We start from the raw sequence: 21,783 nt of genomic DNA on the forward strand, positions 1-21,783 counted from the left end.
TACAAAATGTCCCTTGTTGCCTAACCCAGTTTTGGAACAGTGAATATTTCAAATGACACATGCTCTGACTGTACCATTCATGCTTGAAATATCACCATAAAGTATACTAGAGTTTCTAGTAGTAACAGCTGGGGATAGAGGGAAACAGCAACTTTCAAGCAGATCAGTCACTAATAGAATGTTTCTCAGTATACTTCAATGCACTGAAGCACCAGCAGCTCTTGAAAATAAGCAAAGCATAAGAAATGTTTGAGTTGTGAGTACAAACTTTTTGTGCAGCCTTTGGTTCATCAGACAGACTTATGGCAATAAGTGGGAGAACAAAGGCAGGCAGAATAGGAGACATTTATTAGAGGGACAAATGGTTTGTGTGTGTGTGCTGAATAGTCTGTAACTGGCAGATCTAGGTTTGGTTCTTTGACGTCAGTCTTGCAAGCTCTTGGAGAGGTCACTGATAGAATGTCTGTCTGCTGCAGGGTGCATTGTTGTGGAGGTGTTATTCACTGTGGGTGCCCCAGTTCCAGTCAGGCCTGCTCGTGAGTCCATGGCTTGCCATCCTGCAGATCAGCACACCTCTCGTGTCTCCATCTCAGCACCCCACTTGAAAGGCTGGGTATTTGGCTTGTGTTCCCTTCCAGAGATTTCATATCCATGTCTTGCCAGAAACAATAAAGCCTCTTGCCCACCATTATGGTGTTGGGTTTGTGCTCCCAGAGCAGATTACTACCCCAGGAGAGCAGCACTGACACACGATTGATTAATTTAGATTAGGCAGAAACTTTCTTGCATTTTAAGAGAGTTATTTTTTTCCCCTTTCTTGAAATATAGCTCACATTACATCTGAGTTGTGCAGAGGGGTCAGTACTATGCATTATTTCATTTTCTTATTTATTTTCTCCTTAAGGAAATACAAATCACTTGTTTAGTAATCTAATTTTGTGAATGCTATGCAGAAAATCAGCAGGAGCATTGGGTCCCTTTGGTCATTCACCAGACCACTCTGCCGTCTCACGTCTGTTTCGCTTCAGATGACATTGCATATTCCTTTCCTGTACAAAAAGTGGATATTGGTTCAGAAGGATACCTTTGGTTCTCTTATCACAGAAATGGTAATAATTTTGACACTTAAAGTGACCATCAGTGCCCCTGTTGTTCCTCCGGTATCTCTTTGGTTGTGCTTCAAGTCTGGGGCAGCTGATTCTCACCCCGCTTCCCATCCTGTTTCAGACGGTCTGTGGGGCTACAGGACACGTGGCAGCTTTGGTTAAACCAAAGCCAGACATTTTTACCTTGAATCAGGTGTCTTTGAGAGCAAGGGTATTTAGATGTGAGTCTATAGTGTTTATGCCTTCCTTTGGCCCTGCTGGCTGGGTGACAAACATGAAAACCAAAATATTCCTTTTTGCTTTAAAAACAAACAGACACCACCACCAGGGCCCAGCAAACCCATTATTTCATGTACTTCTCTTCTTGCTTATCAAGCTGCCTAGCTTAAAGCCTCTTCTAAGCCCTATTATACCACTGTATTTCCATCAGCAGGGGAGTAGGAAGAAGGAAATGTACAGCAACTGGCTTTCAGATGTAGGTTTTCTCATTAACAATGGCTCTTGGCCATAAAAGGGCAGGTCTGAGCCCATGAGGATGTTTCTGTCCCAGCTGCTTAATCATATTGGACCAGCATTTTCTGTGATTGTACCATCATCATTAAAGTTAAGAGCAATGCTGCTGGGATGCCATAGATAAGCAGGATTTGTGCTCATGTTAATAATTCTAGTTGTGAAAGGTCTTCTTGCCCGGTAATAACTTATGTGAGCCCAGAGCTGTGGGGGTGGGATGGGGGAAGGAAAACACCTGCCATTCTTCTTATTGTCATTGCTTGTTATTTCTCAGGTTAAAAAGTTTGGTTTGGGTCTGTCAATGCCATATTTTTGTAATGCTAGTTCAGTTTAGGGATGGGAATGCAATAAAGTACTGCTGGTTGCTAAGAGCTGAAAGGTAAGAACTAGTGTTGTAACCACACAATTATTGTTTAGTTGATGGCCAGGCTATGCTTGAGCAAGTGCTTGCATGCTAGGTTTGCTGTTCTGGAGCTGTTACACTTCAGAAGATGGAAGAGGAAGACTTTGACACCCATGTCCCCTCTAGACCTGCAGCACCCAGCTGGAGGAACTCTGGGGATGCTGGTGGGGCATACACAGAGAGTATGTGGAGAGAGCACTTAATTATCAGTGTAGTCCTAGGTATGTGTGTAAAAGCAAGTGCATGGTCAGTGACAAGGTGTCTTGCTATAAAAGTACTGCAGCATAGACTTGTTTTTCGGATCTTCCTCATGGTTGTAGGCTTCTGTTAAATCTGTAGAAGTTTTGGGATGCTGAGGGACAAGTGTTTATCTAAAGTGGAGGATTTGAAGTTTATTTAGAAGGTAAGGTGAAGAACACCGAAGTGGAATAAGAAACATCGTGATTCTTGAAAAATAAAGTCCTGGCTAAGGTGGAGTTGTGCAAAAGGCAATAGGAAGGTGTCACAGGTTTCATTTAATAAGGAAAAATAAAATCCAGTTTATGAGTTTGGTACTAATTTAAACTTGTGGAGGTAATGCAAAATTAACTGCAACTCTAAAAGCTTGTAGTTCCACCAAGAGGGATGCTCAGCTGTCCTGAGCAGGGATATTTTTAAATGTTGTTTTTATTTTTTATTTTAGTTCCTTCCAGTCTGCATCCCACATGCTTTCCTTGTCCTCACAATTTTCATTTTCGATTTCTCCTTCCACTCATGCTCTTTTGTTGCTCTTCCCAGGCCGCGGAGCTGCAAGGCAGGGAGGCAGAGCTGAAGCGGCAAGAGGCCTTCTACAAAGAGCAGTTGGCTCGCATTGAGAGGAAGGTAAGGCTAAGTTGTCTTTTGTGGCCTCTGAATACTAATGGGATCGGATGCAGATCTGTGTGGATCCAAAGTGTAGAGAAACAAGAAGCATTGTGCTGAGACCTGGAGCCATCAGCTCCCAACGTCTGTCTGTTGCCCACCCCTTGCACATCGAGGCGATGAAAAAGCTGTGCAAACCAAAGCTTTTGAACAGCTCGCATTTGAAAGATGAGAGGTGGTTAACTGGCTGAGGTCTGAAATGAAAGGATTCCAACTTTATTTTCTTTTTCAGCATGGGGTTTAGGTGAAAGCTAAGTTAAAAAAAACCCAAGTGTCCTTCCTTCCCTTCCTTTTGTTGAGGATTCTCTCCTAAACTGAACCCCCAAACAACTACCAGTCTTGCCATAAATATGAATTAAAGTTGTATTATTAATTTTTCTCTGGGGAGCCCAACAGTTCAGAGGGTGGTGCTGCAGTGGACTGCCTGCTTCTTGCTGGATAAGCCTGTGAAATGAGCATGATTTAAAGAGACACTGTCAAGCATCTTTTAAGCCTGAAATGACCTTTGAAAATCCATTTAGGGATTTGAATCTCTTCCCTAAACATAGGATTTGCTTCGCTGTTTAATTGTTTACCACGATGAGTTTTTAAAAATTGATGCCATAAAAATAGGAGCAGCCAGGCTGCTCTGTATGAACTAATGTGTTTTTCACTTCCTGGCAAAATGAAATAATGTTATAAGTAGTCTTTATTTTTTAATAAATGTGGAGAATAATATTCTCCAATTTGAAGCAATTAAACCTCCTGACAGGGCGTTGCATGAATGTGACTTGTAGCAGTGAAGAATATGAAGAAATGCAAACACTGAGAAAGGTGGGTTGTAGTGAGACAGAAATCAATCAGCTCTACTACCAACATGTACCATGGTGATGAATATGAAACCTGGGAAAACTGCAGAATATAGAAATGGTATAAAAATATTGGCACATCCATTCCCCTTCTCGTTCCCTGCTATTGCGTGATTGTCCATACAGTTTGTTGGCTGTTTTTTTTTTTCCCCCCTTTTCTTTTCAAGCCATTGGTGGTAAAACATGCCCATGAGCAATTTCACATAATACAATTCTGTAACACTTTAATCCATACAGTTCATTAAAAAATAAACTATTAAAACTACCACTCAGTGTTGCATTCAGATTTTAAAATTCTATTTCTAGATAATGGGGATTGTTGAGTGAAATTGCAAACAATCTAGCAGCTATCGTTCTAATTATCACAGTTGTCCATATGTTCATAGGCAAGGGGAATTTCTGCAATTTCTTGGTCTCATGCTGTGTGCTTCTATTATATTCCCCTCTCTGGATCTGGTTTCATGAAGCAGAAACCGCAGGGGAAAATCTGTATGTGTGTCTGTCCTTTATGGACAGTGGAGTGGGGAGAAGTTTGTGTCCAGGCTGCATTGTCTTCTTTTTGAAGTCTTTTGTTTGTTTTGTGTTTCCCTTTTCAGATCCATGTTCTTTGCTGCAGGGTACTTTTTTAAAACCAGGTGATGGCTATTTTAGTGCAGGACCTTCTCAGGGCAAAGAGGTGGCTTGCCCATAGTCCTACTCAAATGCAGAGCTACATAGAAGCTGTCTTCTAGTTCTTACGTGTACAAAAGCAAGTAGATTAAAAGGACAAATTGTCTTTACTCTCTTGAAACACTAGATAGTTTCTGACCCTTGCACTAGCATTTTGCTGGTAATAAAATAGAAGAATGCCTCCAACTGTTAATCTGGATTGGAGTGGGAGGTGGTGGGGGCTAGAAGGGAGAGCAGAGAAATGTACTTGAAACAGTGTAATAAAGCTTAATTGTATTAGTTTTGAAAAAGGTTTTCGATCTTCTCTGTGGATAATTTTATTCCTATAATGGTTGGAAAGATGGAAAACCTAGTACAGAACAATCTTTTTTATTAGCTGTTGCTTTTATATAATTCTGCCTTTATTTGTTGAATACACACAGACCTTGGCATTTATTTATTTATTTATCTTTCCACTGTGCTGTAATGCTCCAACTCGGGCTTAGATGCATTTTTATATATCTATGTCTACCTATTTTTGTCTGTATCTATGTAAGAAAAAAAGCCATTGGTAAGGGGCTGAGGTGGAGGGGAGCTCTGAAATAGAAGTTTGCTTTCTGTGTTGTTTTCAGAGGGGATGGTCACTGGGACTGCGGTCACTGGCAGTTCAGATGTGTGTGACTGGAAGTGAATGCAGGTGGTGACTCAGCATGGAGTTGGAAAACTGAAAATCTTCCTTCTTAGGACTGGGCTGTCAGGAATTCCCCCCCCTCTCCTCTTCTGCTGTGCCTGTCTAGAACCTTAGGTTGGCTTTGTCTCCACTTCACAGTATGGTAACAGAATGCAGTAGCAGGAGGCTTAGAGATTTGGTGTTGCAGGATGTTTTGAAGTGTTGGTGTTGAGAACTAAGTACCTTCTTGGTAGAATGCTAAGAATAACTGTGTTATATACTCGTTAGAATGTAGTAGCTGCTGCACTGAGTCCATCATGGAAAATGTCCTCTTTTTTTCTGGTAGTGATCAGTTTTCAAGACTTGGAAAGAAGGTGCAAAAGAACCTCACCAAAATTAAACAACTACTTTTGGAGAACAACTTTGAGAGGAGACTTCCTAAGTGTTGTCAGTTGGAGGCTGACACAAGCCCTGCTGTAGAAGAGGGTTTTTTTCATTCAGTATTTTTATTCACTGTAATGGAACTTGGCTTACTGCCACTGTTCTTCTACATGTCTCAGGCATTTTTCCTGAAGCCTTGTTTAGCTCTCTGCTTCCAATGTCACGTGGCAGTGTGTGCCACAGATTAACTTCTATGCTCTAAAAAAAATCTCTGTTACCGGCTTCAAATACATTTTTCATTTAGTATCCTTTATGTGAAAGAAAGGGAATTCTCCTCATGATTCATTATCTGTAGATTTCTGTTCCCTCTTACCTTCTCATTAAGCTTGAGCAATCCTCACCTTTGCAGCCTCTGCTTGTGTGAATGACTTTTTCCTGATTTCACATTCTACTTGTTTGTGTTTGAGCCCTTTCCCCCTTGTGGCTTTGTCTTTGAGATATATTGACCAGAACTGAACCGAGTAGTTCTCTTGAATGCAGCAGATTCTGTGAATACATTATGCTTTTTTTTTTTTTTTGGTAATCTCTGAAAGAGTTCTGTAATCTACTGGACAGAGCACAGAATTGGAAGCAGAAAACTGTTCATTTTCTAATAGCTGTTTCTCTTTTGGGAGTTTGAAACAATTACTTAGTCCATCTATCTCAGTTATTCCATCCGTGTGATGGAATAGCTTATAATGGGAGGGCAAAGTGTTGTGAAACAGTAAAGCTATAAAAATGCTAAAAAGGTTTTGCCTTTAGTTTTGCATGAGATGAACTATGTGTGTACCTTGTTTCAAACACATCTCGAGGAACCCAGTTACTCTAGACAGTCTTATTAAAATTTCCACAGGAAAGTGCATGTATGGGGGGGAAAAAAAAGGCAAAAATAAAACATCGGTGTTTCAGCCTTTGTGGTTGGAAAAAGCAAGAGTAAATGCAGCAGTGCTGTGTCACACTGAAGATCCATCTAGTTCAGTGTGCTGGTCCCACCTGTGGCTGAAAGGGAATGTCTTGGGATGAGCGTAAGATGGGGCAAAGTGTGTGGGATACTTGCCCCAAGTGTTGTGATCATCTTTGAAACTTTTCTCCATTTGTTTAATCCTCTGTGAGACATTTGAACCAGAACTGTGCACACAGCCCTCAAGATGCAGGTGAACCATGAGTATATCTGGTAGCTGAAGTGGAAGCACTGTTTGGTTTGCTGATTCTTTGTAGTGCCTAACGCTTGATTTGCACTTCTGACTTGTGTTGAGCAAATGCCACGCACTGCTGCTGCTAGCGGCAGTCAGCTGCTTGGAGTGGAGATTTGAATGCAGGAGTTAGCTTTACTGGGCTTAAACCAATGCTGTGATTTGTTGTTGGGAGGTGTTCTTCCCTCTCTACCTTTCACTGTCAGTTTGTCAGGGTGTGTGTGTGTGTAAGTGTGGTGGGCTTTGTTCTTCCTGCAGCGTGGTGCATGCTTTTGAGACTTCTGTTTTCAAACAAACAAATGGACTTGAACAAATTCCTTGCAGAGGATCAGGACATTTGTGATGCCCTTTCTGTTCCTCATTCTAGCAGTTCACTAGTTGTGTTTCAGTCTTTTAGGTTGCTTGTATGTTTTTGTTCAGGTGTGCCTGAAGTGTTTTGTTAATAAGGAAAATTACAGGGAGCAGATCCTTTGACTGTTTCTTATGTGACTGTGTGTTAGCACAGGATTTTGGAACTGGTGATGCAGATGTTCAATTCCACACTTGGTTCCAGTGTGGCTGTCTAATCTCCAATAAGTAATCCAGTAATGAGGCCTGGGTAATTTGTTTTAAGTGGTTAAACTTCTAACTCTGACTTCTTACACTGATTTTGCATCTCATCCATGTAATTTGGAATTGTTTCACCAAAAGTGGGCCTCATCTCAGCTGTGTGAAGGAGCTTTTGTACTGTAGTGTTCCTCTGGGTAGAAAGAATGAGAGTTGGACCTAATAATCTGTAAGAAAAGCCTTAGAAGCATTTAATTTGAGAAGGTTAAGATGGTGTTCTTTCATGCATTTATATGTTACTGAGAAGCAGGGAGAGAGGGAGGGAGATGGATGGAACTTGGTATAATAGTTAACATAGATGCTGCTCAGGACTGGGATTTTTGTTAAGCATTGTGTGTGTGCATTGTCCTGCTTTCTCCAAAATTCTGGAAGCACACTTCAAAAAGTATGATAAGAAAGTAATGCAGTCTTTCATGGAACTCTTCAGATGCCAGGAGATTTCACTTAGCATATTAGTTGTATACTTTCTACCAAGTAAATACTTGGTAGATTTGTTTTGCCTTTTGGCCTCTTGCTGGGTTGAACGTGACAAAGGTGACGGGCAGCGCTACAGTGAAGCGAAACATGAGCAGCTCTTTGGAGCAGTATAAAATGGCAGAGAAAGAATGAAGGTAATCTTGGCAGATGAAGTGAAACTCCTTGCTGCAGATGATGTGTCGTCTTAGTTTGGATTTTCCTAAGCCCCAGCTCCCACGTTATCTTTTATTAGGTGGCAGTGGACTACTGCGAGCAGCAAGGACATTAATATGCAATGCTTTTCTGCTTGTAGTTTTCTCCAACAGTAAGTAGCACAAGAGATATTCGTAAGCTGTAGAGCATTTATGCCAGTGGGAAAGGAAGGCATTAAAAAAACCAAACCACCTCTCTTTTAATTATTGTTGTTAATAAGGTAGACTGTACCCTTTTCTCTGCTAGCTTCGCAAATCTTGCAAGTTTTTGTGTGGCATTCCTCTTGTTTGGTTTGTGTAAACTAATCTCCTTTTGCCCTTGCACTTACTATTTAATTCATGTTTGTAAAGCATTTAGGATGTGTAAATAGCAGGGAGAGAACTTCTTTTTGTTTGTTATTCTTATTGGTGTTGATCCCTCTTCTTGGAGCATTCTCCCATTGCTGGTGCAGCAAGGTCACCCCTGCATGTGAGTCCACTGTCATGTCTCTGCTCTTTGGCCAGCAGCTCATCTCAATAAATGGCTCTGAGAAACTGACAGCAGCCTGGAAAAAAAAAAAAAGCCTTCTGAAAGAATCTGTTCATATTGGGTCTTCATGATCAATTTAAAGCAGATTCTGTGGGGTTGAACAGACTAATGCCACCTGGCAGAGGTGGCAGGGGATTTCTGTTGAAGGGGACAAGGAATCTCTGAGCTGGGATCCCAGGCTGTGTCTGTATCCAGCAGATCCAGAGACCACTCACCTACCTTTGAAGCAGCAAGCCGTGTTGAGGTGTTATCTTCAACCTACCCCTCTGCCCTCTCAGTGGGAGTTAAAGATTCAGTGCCCTTTCCAAATGAGTTGACATGTCTTGGCAGGTGTCGCTGACACCATTTACTTTCACAATAAAGTGGCCTGTAACATCTTAGGGCTGCGTGTGAGCTATTGCTGTGCGTGTAGGGGCTGCTTTGTTTGCCTCCAGTCACTCTCTTGCCAACCGCTAGCTTACTGCTTTAGCCAGTGCTGTGGGCTACTTTGAGGAAGAAAAGCTAGTGTGAAACCAAGTCTCAAAAAATGTTTTCCTTTCAGAAGCATTTCTTGTCCCTGCCTTTGTAATTGAGCCTTACAATATTCTTTACAATATCTGTCTTTTTTTCCTTTTCCTTACCTAATTTGTTCAGTTCTCATCCCCTGTTGCAAACCCATCCTCCTACAAACCCAGCAGTGCTTTCTGTGAACCTACAACAGCTGTAATCCAAAAAAGCAGTTTGCCTTTCAGGCCAGTGGAGCACTATAACAAAGCACCCAGTTCATCAAACTGTGTTGATTTAATCTTCTGAACACAAGTAGAATAATCCACAGTATAGGTTTTTTTTAAATAGACTGATAAGATCTGTCCTAATAGTCCAGATCACTTCCCAGTTGCTCAGGCTGTCTGCCCAAGGCTCTGTGGACACTGCTTAGTAGGTGGTAGTGGCTCTAGCAGTGTCTCTCAGGATGCAGCCTTTGATATGTAGAGAACTGAAGATTTTGTCCTGTGTGCACATTAAGTTTCTGTATGGGAACAAAATGAAAGAAGAACTAACCTGAAACTGTCATCTGAACTTGTTCTGAACTCATGCTCTTCCTCTTTTCAGTTATTCACAGACATTAAATGTCATGCTGGGGGATGAGTGGGGAATACAGCACCCATAATTTCTTCTTTCCACTGGTATCTGTTAGGGCTGACCAGCATCTAGAGGAGGCTCTGTCTTCCTAATCCTCCTCCCTGTCTGCAGGGAGCGTTTGATTTGTTGTTGCTGTGGGCCAGCTCCCAAACTGACTTCCAGTAGCCTGTGCTTAATTCACCCTTTTAATGGCTGTTTTGCTGAAAGCTTGTAAAGTTTAGTTGTTAATATACCTCAGTACACCAGCTTTTAGAGATCAGATAAATTGATTGGTAATTTGATGAACTCAAAGAACATCTATAATAGAGTAAATAAAATGTGTTAGATGTCAGCACTGCCTCTCTGCCTGCTCTGCAGTGTGTATGTTCTCTCTTCAATATGTGTTGACTGATGTACAGTACATTACATCAAATTACAACCAGCCTCTATGCAAACAGCAACTAAGTGTTTGTTTCCTCTTTAGGCTGGACAATTAGTGTAGAGATGCATTTGCAGTCTGTGTGTTGAAGGGTGAGCTGCCAGAGCCTTACAGTCATTTTGTTTCCCTGGCATTTAGAGTACCTTTGCAGAGAGAGAGAGAGAGAATGATGCTTACGGGTTGCTTCATCTTGGAGGAATCCATCCTCAGGCTTGACTTGTGAAATAAATGTGGCAATGTGTGGTTTGAACTTAGTGTCTTAACACTGAATTTAGCAGCTGAATTTAGATAACAATCTGGTATCTGGTCTCATCAGTGTATCACTATGAAGACTTGTTAAAGGCAGAACAAAAAGACCTTGAATGTGATCTTGTCTCTTTGTTAGAACTCAATCAAAGAGTATTTATCAAGTCTAGTTCAAAAAGAGCAAAACAAGGGGTGCTTTTGTCTTACTTTTGAGAGGTTTTTCCCCATTACTGAATTTCTCCTGTGATCCCTCTATGTTTTTTGTTCAACCCAGCTTTCCCTTTATTTCTTTCATTTTCTTATTGCCTAAGTTTTAGTTGTTGTTTCCTTCCCCTTTCTGCTGTTCACAAGCTCGTTTATAAGCAGGATGGTATTTATAAATAGGTAGCACTGTTTCTATCAATGGGAAACTCTGTTACCAGTACAACCAGTGCTACTTTTAAAATGGAATGGTTGCCTGCACAGGCATACACGTGTGTGTGCACACAGGGTGCCTCTCGCCTCTTTCCACCGTGCTGTGGTTGTACCTTAGCACCAACTACATTATCCTGCTGCAGTATGTACCAGGGCTGTCTCTTATTTCTGTGTAATTTGCCAACCAGTGTACAATTAATTTTTTGGCCCTGTTATTGCAGTATTGGCTATTTTATGAGACTGTAGAGAGTTAGCACTGTGAATTGATTAAATATGTTCCAGACCGTAGGCTGGAGTCTGCGTGTCTGCTGGGATTTGGATGATTGAAGCTTGTGCTTCTCTTGGGATATTCCAGATTTAGACTTAAGTCTTGTAAATTGTTTCAGGTAGACAAGACTTCCCTGTGTGTGTGGAATCTGCTTGCAAAAGAGCCTGACTTTGGGGAATCTGAGATTTCTGTTTCAGCCTGGAGCAGTCCTTCCATGTGTGGCAGGAAGAAAGTCATCACCGCTGTGACTTAAAAATAAAGCCAAGGCCTGGGATCATTTAGAAAAGGTCCTGAAAATTATGACTCTGCCCTTACAGAATACACTATCATCATGCTAGTGGAAAATGTGGCTGATAATTACTCTGTAAATTGGGCAGGCTCCACAGAACATCTCAAATTTGTGATGAATAAAGTAGTCCAGAGATCAGACTTTAAAAAGAGACTGCTCCATATTTACACCAGCTCTACCTTCTGAAGTGAATGTGTTTAGTAGTTTACTGTGGGTGTGTTAAATACATGTTTCATGACAGCCTAAGGCCACTTCTCTGAAGGTTTTTCCCCATCTGCCAGTCATTTTAAAGAAACATAAATAAAAGAGCTACTCCAATTTCTTGAACATATAATGCACATTCCCAGGAGACCAGAGTGACTCAGAAGGAGCTTGTAAATAACATGTTTTAATGTTCTTAAATATATGTGCACCATCAGGCTCACCATGAGGTCTTGAGCCACTGGAAATGGTATTTGCTTTGTCTGCCACAGAACCTCATGATCCCAGGGTGATGAGTGATGAGGGTTTTGTTTGCCCTTTTTTTGGGGGGGTGGGTGGGGGATGGAGGGGGTTAGCTGTTGGTTCTGTATTCTGCTGTACCAAGGCTGATCCCAGTTGCAGTTCACCGTTACACATTTTGACTGTAATGAGAATTAGCTGGCTTACCCATTCACAGTCGAGGCCCAGTGGAAATGTTTTGGGTTTTAATAACAATGCTAAACATACATCTCATATGCACTAGAACTGTCTAGGAGTTGAACCCTGACAAATGTGGAGAGGAGAGTTTTACCCTGATAGGTATTCACCAGTGGAGTAGCCCCATCAGATGAAAGATGCTGCTCTGAGCAGAGGGCAGGGACAGCAAGGAATGTCTGGAGAGCCAGAAAAGGTCGAGAGGCCACTTAATTTGTGCCAGACTCCAAGAACCCACAAACAAGTGAGACTTGGGAGGAGGAGATGATGGAGCTGAGATAAAACTCTAAGCCTCTGATTTGAGAAGACTTGTAATAATGAGGTTATTTTAAAAGAAGAGCTAGCTTTTCTTTTCCTTCCTAATTACTGCTTTTCAGGTGTTTTAATAAGGAAAAAAAAGTCTTCATTCCTTCTCCTTCCTTCTCCCTCCCCATTCTTCTGAATGGAAGCCAGATTTTTGCTTATGTAATTTCAAGCTGCAAGGTTGCTTTGAGTTTGCAGGGCTGGATCAATTGAGGAGTGCCTAGATTTATATTTCCCCCTCCCCCTCTAGAGATGTCTGATGATGTATTGGATGGTGTGTAGAAATCATTTAATTTGCCCTGACATGCAGCAAGCCTTGAACTGACTGGACTGTGGTTCTTGAAACGGAGAGGACGACTCACATGGGCATGTAAAAATGCTGTGTTGTGTGCTCCCTTGCTTATGTGTATGATTTTTTTTTCAGACTTCTTTATGTGTAGTAGTTATGTGTGCTGCAGAATTTCCTTTGACTCTTTAGGGAACAAAGTGCAGATGATGTGATCTTTCACCTTTAGGTCATTTGTTAAGAGAGAGCTTCCAGTAGCAGCAGCGAAAAGCCACTACTTCCAGATGGCTAATCACTCATTCGTGTGGCACTGAGGTCATTTTCCCTCCTCTTAGAGGCAAGAGTTTGTTGCAGGAAGAACAAAAAAATAGATACAACTGTGTCCTAGCTGTCGATTTCTATGATGGGCAAAGAGCATCCCAGTGAGGAACACAAGAGTTAGTCCTTGCTGGCTGAAAATAGGGCAGTTCCCTAGCAAAAGTATAGTTCTGTCCCCTCTTGGTGTTCCTGCTGTCTGATTTCTGAGGCTGAGCTGTCCTCACTTGAAGGGCTAGGATTTAGTTTTGGTCTTGTCCAGTAGGTGAAAAACTGATACAGTTTTCATGAGCCTAGCATTGTGTGATTCTGTGAAAGTTTCTCAGCTAGAGCAATACACCCCCAATCGTTCCAGTGCTTACACCAAAATATTTCTTTGGGGGTTTTAAGCCTGCTTTTATTTCTTCCTGATTTACTCCCAATGTCAATATCTGGTGTTGCTCACATGTAGTGTTCCTTACTGTTAGAGACAGTGGTTAGAGATTAAATTCTGAGTGTGGATTTAGCTTGCATCTCTGAGTGCATGCTGCAACATACATGGGACATTCTTCCATTTATGGTCCTGAGGTGCATTGCAAGGCTTTATGCTTTAATGTTAACCAAACTTTCTGGTTTAATGTTAATAAGGAATTATATCTATTATTCTGTAGTGGTCTGAAAGTTAGAAATGTTTCATTTCCTCGGACTGGATTCTGTAATGCAAGTCAAATACTAAGCCAGTGGTTACCCAAAGCTATTGCAGACAGTGGGTGACTTCATGCACCAGGTTTGTGACAGTCATTGACTGGAAGGAGTGGTCTCTACTGGAGAATGAAACATTTGTGTGCCTGCCTCTTCTTTCTGTGGGTGTTTAATTTTCATGTGAGTATTTGTCTCAAAAGCCCTGCTGTGAAAATGCTTCTCTCCACCTGACTGGTGGTCTGTGGTCCTTCTGGGCTGGTCTTTGGGGACTTCACAAGTTCTTTGCCGGCTACAGAAATGTCTCTTCAATGCCTTGTCCTGCTCAGAGGAGGCAAAACTGCTCTGTTAAAAACCCTGTGAAGGAGAAGATCTCTAAAAGCAGAGAGAGTGAGACTTTCAAATGATGGAAAGGAAATTGCTTACAAATGTTCTGATTTCTTTCTTATCCCTTTTGCCATCCTTTGTCCTTCTCTGGCTTCTTTATCTTAGGATAAACATCATATTTATTTTCCATTTACTGTGTGGAGAATTTCAATCAATTTTGAATAGCAAAATAAATACAAAAAGATACTAGTGTTCTTCTCTCTGACATCACTGATGCCTTGCAGGGAGGACTGGAGGTTATGTGACGGCAGTATTGCAAAGGCTAGGCCAAAGGAATTTGTGCTAATCCATTTTCTTTCGTGTTATCAGTGTTTTAGTTTATATTTAACTTTCCTTTTTAAGTAATAATCAATACTTCTCACTAGAGATACCCTCATGACTCATCCTCTTTTGTCAGCTGTAAAACAGATATACCATTGCTTTACAATGTTTGTCCAAATATCACTAATAGAGGAATGACATCAAGTTATCTGGGGAAAACTACTTTTGAGCTGTGGAGCTGGGAACCTTTTCCAGGTATTAACTGAGGTTTCCAGTTCACTGGAAGATAAGTGAACGCTGTCCATGTTTAAACAGTGAGACTTCAATGCTTAAGGTTAGTATTTTCTGTAATAGCTTTTGTTACTTCCCTTTTTGGTTGTCTGGGTATGGTAAATTTCTGGAGATGTGCTGATTACCCATAACTTGAGCTGGAAGTTTTGAATAATGAGCTCTGGAGCACCTCCAGGCAGAGCAGCGAGCCAGCAGACACTTGTGCAAGTGTGGATTTGTCCGTGTCATTAGCTGTGTACAGTGACCTGCGAAGTCCTAGCAGTCTTTTTGGCTGTAATCACTAAACCAGCCTCTCCTACAGGATCAAATGGGAGAGGAAGCTGCAAGCATAGTGAGAGAACCCTGATGGAAAATACAAATGGCTCCAGAAAATGCTCTGGGAGTAAAAAGAAAAAGTACGGTGGCAAAACAAATTGCTGCTGATACAATTTTTCTTCCTCTCCTAAGTTTACCTCTAGTATGGCAGTTTTCCTCCCTTCAATAAATAAATGCAAAGATGAGAATCGCTGCCAAAAACTGTCACATTTCTGGAACTTTCAGCCCCTGATTATTCACATTAAGCCTCCCTCCCCCTCCCCCCCCCAGCACTACAGTATTCTGAATATGTACACCCACCATTCTGTCAGATCTGTGCAGTCTGTGTCTGGTTCATCTTCTGTGTCTTTGATGTGCTCCATAACGTAGGCAAAGAGAGGTCTGATAGTCTCTCTAAAAACCTGACAGTTTGTGTGACAATCTGTCCACGAATCCACAGGCTCCTTGTCAACCAAATGAGCCTTTGAATATCAGAGGTTTTTGGAACAGTGCTTGCAGCATTGCATATGACTAAGGGGAGAGTACAACAGGCTTCCTTGTAACCTGAGAGATGTCTGCATTTTCCTTAATCATTCTGGGGACATCTCATCATTGCTTGTTGGCTGGTTCTCAGCACCACACATGTCGGGGTTATTTAGCAAAGCTTGATTTACTGGAAACTGCACATGGAGAATAATTTGCAGTTGGGGGTAGAGGGAAAAACCCTGGGAGGGTGTGCAACTTGCAGGCTTTGGTATACTTTTTTTTTTTTCCCTTTTCCTGGGTGTGTTTTGTTTGTGGTTGCTTGTTTGGGTTGGGTTTTTTTTGCATGTTTTGTTTATATTTTTTTCTTACGTGACTTTCTTCAGTTCCCTTTACTGATGCAAGTGTGTGGATATAATGCATTTTCTTCAGTATTCTCCAGTCCCCTTGCACATCCTGCTGCCTTGAGTCTGGGCTTCCTCTGGGAATCCAGTGGACTGCATTCCTTAGCTATCTGTTGTGGAAAAGGATGGGGTCATGAATGTAATTTAGATTTTTTAAAATGGTGATGGGAACTGTTAACTGGGCCAGCTGCTGCAGTTTATAAATGGGGCTTAAGGATATTCTCAGCAGGAGTAGCTGAGAGTTTTAGCTGCAGCATGCCCATCCAAGGTGGTGGGAGTTCTGTTGGAGGCTCTGTCAAATACCAGCTTTGGCATGATGGCATCAAACCTTAGCTATAATGTTCTTCCCTTCCCAAAATAAGCTCCTGTGATGGGCCTGACAGGAGAATGTACGTAGTATCCTTTTTAATGCATGACAAGTACTTGATGACTGCTTGTTTTCTTTTGGGTTGTTTTGTTGGTACTTTTCTTTTTTCCTTCTAAAGTGCTGGTCAGCCTCCTAGTGAGGCCTTCAGCTGCTTACTGTGGCACTCCTGATATTCTGGCAATTCCCTTTTTGCATCTTCTCCCCCTCCCTTAGCACTGATTCTCTGCATGCCTCTCTTGCACAATGCCCAGTTAGAGGCAGTGTCCTTGGATCTGGGAGTTCATCCTGACTGTGTGATGGGCCAGCTGGTAGGATCCACGTTATCTTGGTGGGAGTAATTGTGCAGCTGCCTAGCCCAGGCATATCTGTGCCCTTAAAGTCATGGCTGCTGCATTGCCTGTTCAGGTCAGCCCGGTGTCGGAATTCTCTGAAGTAGATGCTGAAAACTCTTGATGTTTAATCAATGCCTGGGAAGCCTGTTTACCTGCACTTGTCAGGTATAATTGATTCAGGCATTTACTGTGAATTCCTAACCTAAGACTTCTCACTCCTGTATTAAGCTTCCAGCTAGGAGGAGAGCAGGGCAGTGCTCTCCTACAAGAGTTTTGGTGTTAATCTGGGCCTTTCACGATGATGTTGCTGTCCTTGTCAGAAAGCCTGGGTTGCCTGCTGGCATTTTATGGCCTTTTTCTTTGAAGGTACTTTTATTTTACAGCATTTGTCTTTAAAGAATTACTAATTTGTTATTTTCAGTCTTTCAGAACTGTGTGCTTTAAAACAACCTTGTATAAACACAGCCTTCAATTCTTTCTGGGTTTCTTTTGGTCCTTCCTCTTTTGATGGCCTCTGCAGTAAAAATGTCTTTGTTGTTGACTGTCTTTTTGATTTGAAGATAACATGAGCCTTTTCTGAATGCTTACAGTGAGGCACTTGCAGCTCCTTGGAGAAATTCCTAATACCATCCTCTGTGGGGTACATGTTTTAACTGGACTCTTCTCCCTGTACCTTCATAGACAGTCTGACTATGCCATACAATCACAGTCTGGGTCTGTAAACCCATTTTCACCCAAATGGAGTATCTCTATCTCTAGATGTGGGACCTAGTTCTGGAAGTTCTAGAATGTGTAGCTTTGGTTCACTGTGTGCTTTAGGGGCTGTAACTTAACCTTTTTGTGCCTAGCTTGTTATCCACAGGATAAACCCAGCTGTGGTCCTTCTTCCCAGCTCTCCTTTTGAGGAAATTGGTATTTTGTGGGATTATGTCTTTGAGAAGCTCTCCAGATATGCTACAGAATTAATATTTTGCTTTCCACTCAAGATAATATTGCAGTCATAAGATGATCTGTTCAAACAGTTACATACTTCTGCCCATGACTAGTTTAAGTTTGTTGTTACTGTGGACATTGCTCTTTTTCTTTCTTCTCTGAATCTTAATCCAAATTTTATGATCTTACAGTTTGTTGCCAAAGGAAAGAATAGAACGACCCAAATTAAATGCTCTCATTTCATTGTTGCCCTCAGTGGGAGGAGTGGATGAACCCACACATGAACAGCAAACAAGTGAGCTGTGTTTAGAAGTTGGCTTTGGCTGAAAAAAACAACTTTTTTTTCCCATATCAGCAAGATGTTTGTAGTTGCATCTTTCCTCTATTACCTTTTGAGTCAAAAAAACCCCCAAACCATTTCAATTTGCATAAAAGCAGTTTAACCTCTGGCTTCTGTGCTCTCGTGATATGCCTGATATGCATAATTCTTTTTCTTGCCAAACCATCTTCTATGTATATCTGTGCTTTTGCTTGATGGGAAGGAGAAACTGTGAGTGATCTTTTAGCTAAACATTAGCTGATACCAACAAAAAGTCTGAGCAGTAACTTGAAGACTGAGCTCAGGAAATGAAGAGATTGCCTCTTGCAGTATGTCCTGAAATCCCAAACTTCCCGATTTGGACCAAGTCGATAGCAGTGACTGATTGTGGAGGTTGATCTTTAACAGCTCCAAACTGTCATGCAGTGAACAGATGAGTTCAGTTCCTCTGCCTGTGTACCTGTGGGAGGGGTGCAGGGAGATGGGGTAATTTTTCACATCTGTTAGGAGCCATTTGCATGAGTGGTGAGAATGAGCAACCTGATTTATAGTGCATGTGAACCAGCGACCCGGTGAGGGGTGGTGCCTGAGTGTATCTCTGCTTCCCTTAGGCAGTGCTGTGAGCAAAGGTGGTTCCTGAAGTCTGTGCTAAGCAATGGTTTTTTTCTCTAGCTTCCCGCTGTTCCTCATGGCAGCAGCTGTGTTGAGGGCACACGTGTGTTCCCCTTCCCTGGGAGCACGCAGGCAGGCAACAGTCGTGCTGCTTTATCAGGATGTGTTAGGTTTTATTTTTGGCTTCAGAAGCAGCTGGAAGCAGGAATTCGAATGTCTCCCAGTTGGCATTTGATACGTGAGGAGTAACCTCTGTTTTCCTTTCCCCTCTCTCTCCCCAAATTCACGGTGTTTTCTGCTCCCAGGGCACGCTGTGTAATTCCTCCTGCCACGCAGCACCACCCCTTGTGCTCCTTTCAGCTCGGGCAGGGCTTGTGGCAAGAGGATTGCTGGGAGCGGGCAAGCGCAGCTGTTGGGAGAGGGGATCGAAGCAACATGTCTGTCAGGTGCGAGGTGGTTTGTACCATCTAATCCCTTGGCTGTTGCATGCAGCATTTGTCATGGCCTCACTGGCCCGCTCCATTTCATCAGAGGTATCACTAGCGTTCATCTAGGCTGGCAACATTTCAACAGCTGTTAATCCTCTTTGTATCTTTAAACGCTGTGACCACTGACAAGCTTCTGTACTCTGAGGTGTCAAAAAATCTCCAGATAGCTGTGGTGGTGGTTGGGCTTTTTTGTTTAATCCAAATACCTTCTGATCTATTGACCCAGACTGAACCAGATGGAGAAATCTGTGACCCAGTGTCAGATTTTTTTTCCCTCATCTGAGCTTGATGTGCACAAAGAATTTTGCCTAAAATCTGATTAATTTCTGGATCCTCGTGCTCGCCTCGCTTGATTTTCTGTTTTACATGTTACCGCAAGCAGCGCGTGTTTCACCGAAGTTGTAAGGAATGTAGTTTAATGTCAATGTGAGAATGAGCTGGCAGGGTTTCCTCTTTATGCTTCAATTACTTTCCCTCCTGAAATAACCCTGAGAACTCCATCTTCTGCTATATTGTTTCCTTACTTCCTCTGCTATATGTTGTGGAAAGGGCTGGGGCAGCGTAGCAAGGTGTAGTAGTGAGTGTTGGAGTTTCCCTACATGTTTGCAGCCAAGGAGGAATGATGAATTAAGACTACTTCAAATTTAGCTCTGAATAGTAAAATGTACTCTCTTTGGGAAGGGAAATTTTTAGTGCAAGGATGCTTTGGGAAGAGTGGGGAGCAAGAGTATAGCAGCAGATCTGTTGTAGGAGAGCAGCAGGGTAAATGAAAGTGGTTCTGTTGGTCTTTAGGCTCTGGTTATGTATTTTTATAGCTTCTCAGTGTTTCTATTATTTGCTACGAACCATCATTTAATAGCAGGGAAAAATCTTTCAAACTAACATTTCTTTGTTTAGTTTGTTTGTCCTCTCTGGAGAGCTCTTTCTCCATATGACAAAGATCTGATGTTCTAAAGTTGCGTCGCCTAAGGCTCAGCTTTATTGAGAGAAGTGAAACATTTTAGGTGGTTCATTCATTCTTTCTGTGTGTCTTGTTATTTGAGCCCTTATAGTGTCCTTTGGTCATGTTTTTAAACTTATTTCTGCAACTAAGACTGCCAGGAGCTTTATTTAATAACAGTTGAGGTCTCATGCTCAATTTTTTTTTTTCTGTGAGCTGCTATTTTATCTCAAGCATCAAATATTGTAAATGTAAATTAAAAGCAGCATTGATGTCCTGTAATTTTGTGTTGAATGTCCTCTTTTACTCTGCAACTGAATACTGTTTTATGAAGGTAGAGGACTTCACTAAGGCTGTGCACCTCAGACCTTTGTTTCAAGTGCAGATACCACACCTTGATCTCTCTGAATAGCCATTGTGTGTGGGCAGTTCTGCTGAAGCCATGGGAAGTGCATAGGTGGTTTCTGGCTTGGTTGCTCATTTGCAGCCCTATTACAGGGTCCTAGGATTGTTGTAGTCCATTGGAACATCCTCTGCCAGAGTGTGGTAGGGAAAATACTGAAAACTAAGCAGATCTTGCATCTGAAGCTGTCCAGATGAGGATATTTGGAAAATTATTCTCTGTACATGCAAGCCCAAATCAAAGAAGTGCCGTGACTGTGTCGATGCCGAAAGGCCTGTCTGTTGCTCATTTAGTGTTTAGGACAAAAGTGAATTTGATTTTCCCAAGGTAGGAAAGGGCCCAGAGGCCAAGGAAAACCTGTTTAACAAGTCTGCTTGTTGAATGAACTCAGGTTTAAATGGCAAAACTCTGTTTTTCATACTTGGGGAAGCATTTAAAGATTCTGATTCATAGCGTTGGCAATGGTGCTTCACTGTTTCCTAGGGTTGTTGAAGGGGAGGGGAGAAGAAACTGGCAGAGAGGTCTGATCCAAAGGCAGGAGGTCCAGTTGGAACACATGCAAATAGGTTTCATTTTCACAACTCAGCAGCTTTCATCTGCAGGTTGAAGGTCTTCTGTGCCCCTCCTTGATCTTTGCATTGTGCCATGTGCCTTTTGGCTTCTTGGAGGCAAGGTCTCCTTCTCTTTTCCCTCACCTGATGAGGTTCTCACTTGCCTGCTTTTATCAGTTTTTTATGATCCAGACCTATTTCACAGTGATTTCTTCCCTGACTCCTTTTTGCCCATGTTGGTAGCTGGTGGTGGTGAAGCAGAGGCTGATGATACTGCTGGGTCGTTGAACTCTCCCTAATAATCTAGGCAAGGTTGTGCCACAACCACTTTAATCGACAGTGCAACCAGCAAATGACTCTGTTGGCTGTTTTTCTTTTCTTTGGGTGGGTTAAATGCCAACCTCATGCTGGGTCTCACGTACAACATATTTGTTCCTGTTTTCCTCTCCTGCTGCTGTTTCACTGCAGAGTGCCGCAGGCTAATAGTATCTGACGGGGCTACTTCCTCTTGCCTGAAAAATGTTTAATTCTACCACCTTGCTTTCTTTCTTCCCCAGTTTCTCTCATTTTGATCTTTCAAATCCAGTCCCTTTGAGAAATCAGACAGTATGAAATATGAAAATTGCTTGAGTAGTAATTGGAGAAATGATGAGACTTATGAAGCCCATGGAGATAAAGCTTACATCTACTTATTCACATTATTTAATTTTTAATGGTAAATTTAATTAATGAAGCACAGGTCTTGTGGTTTCATGTGTGAATAAGTAACAGCAGGGAGCTGAAAGTCATGAGGTCTGTTTACAGGACAGAGGAAAACGTTCCATTAAAGGCTGAACTTTTCATTATGGGAAGGAGAAAAATGAGTTTAATAGCATAGAAATGTGACCATTGTGTAACAAATAAGTAAAGAAAAACATTAATGGCAATTTTCTGGCAAAATGCATTTTTGAGTGGTTACCCTTCCATGATTTCTCAGTTTAAGTCTGTCCCCTAGGTCAAAGTTAGGAAAAGAGAAGTCTGGTCTGTGGGTTCTTTTTTTGGGTATGTGACATAAATTCAGGCACCAGAGATAAAATGCTTAAATATAGCACCTGGAAGCTTAGGCTCTGGAAGCTTGTATAAGCCTTCCAATTAGCTGAGCTTCACACAACTTCAGTGATACAGGCAGCTGTTATCCCTCGCTTGCAGATGGGGAATGGTGACTTG

General features: G+C 41.9%; 1 protein-coding gene across 2 annotated transcripts in view; it reads left to right on the forward strand.

Moving 5' to 3' along the window:
* CHCHD6 (coiled-coil-helix-coiled-coil-helix domain containing 6) overlaps positions 1-21,783 on the forward strand; it is a 120,649-nt gene that overhangs the window by 38,640 nt on the left and 60,226 nt on the right. For both annotated transcript variants that reach the window (XM_009896346.2, XM_054162850.1), the window contains one exon: positions 2,797-2,880. In XM_009896346.2, coding sequence (XP_009894648.2) covers positions 2,797-2,880 — 84 coding nt within the window. The remainder of the gene's footprint in view (positions 1-2,796; positions 2,881-21,783) is intronic.

This window comes from Dryobates pubescens, chromosome 1 (genome assembly GCF_014839835.1).
Source record: "Dryobates pubescens isolate bDryPub1 chromosome 1, bDryPub1.pri, whole genome shotgun sequence".
Classification (NCBI taxonomy): Eukaryota; Metazoa; Chordata; class Aves; order Piciformes; family Picidae; genus Dryobates; species Dryobates pubescens.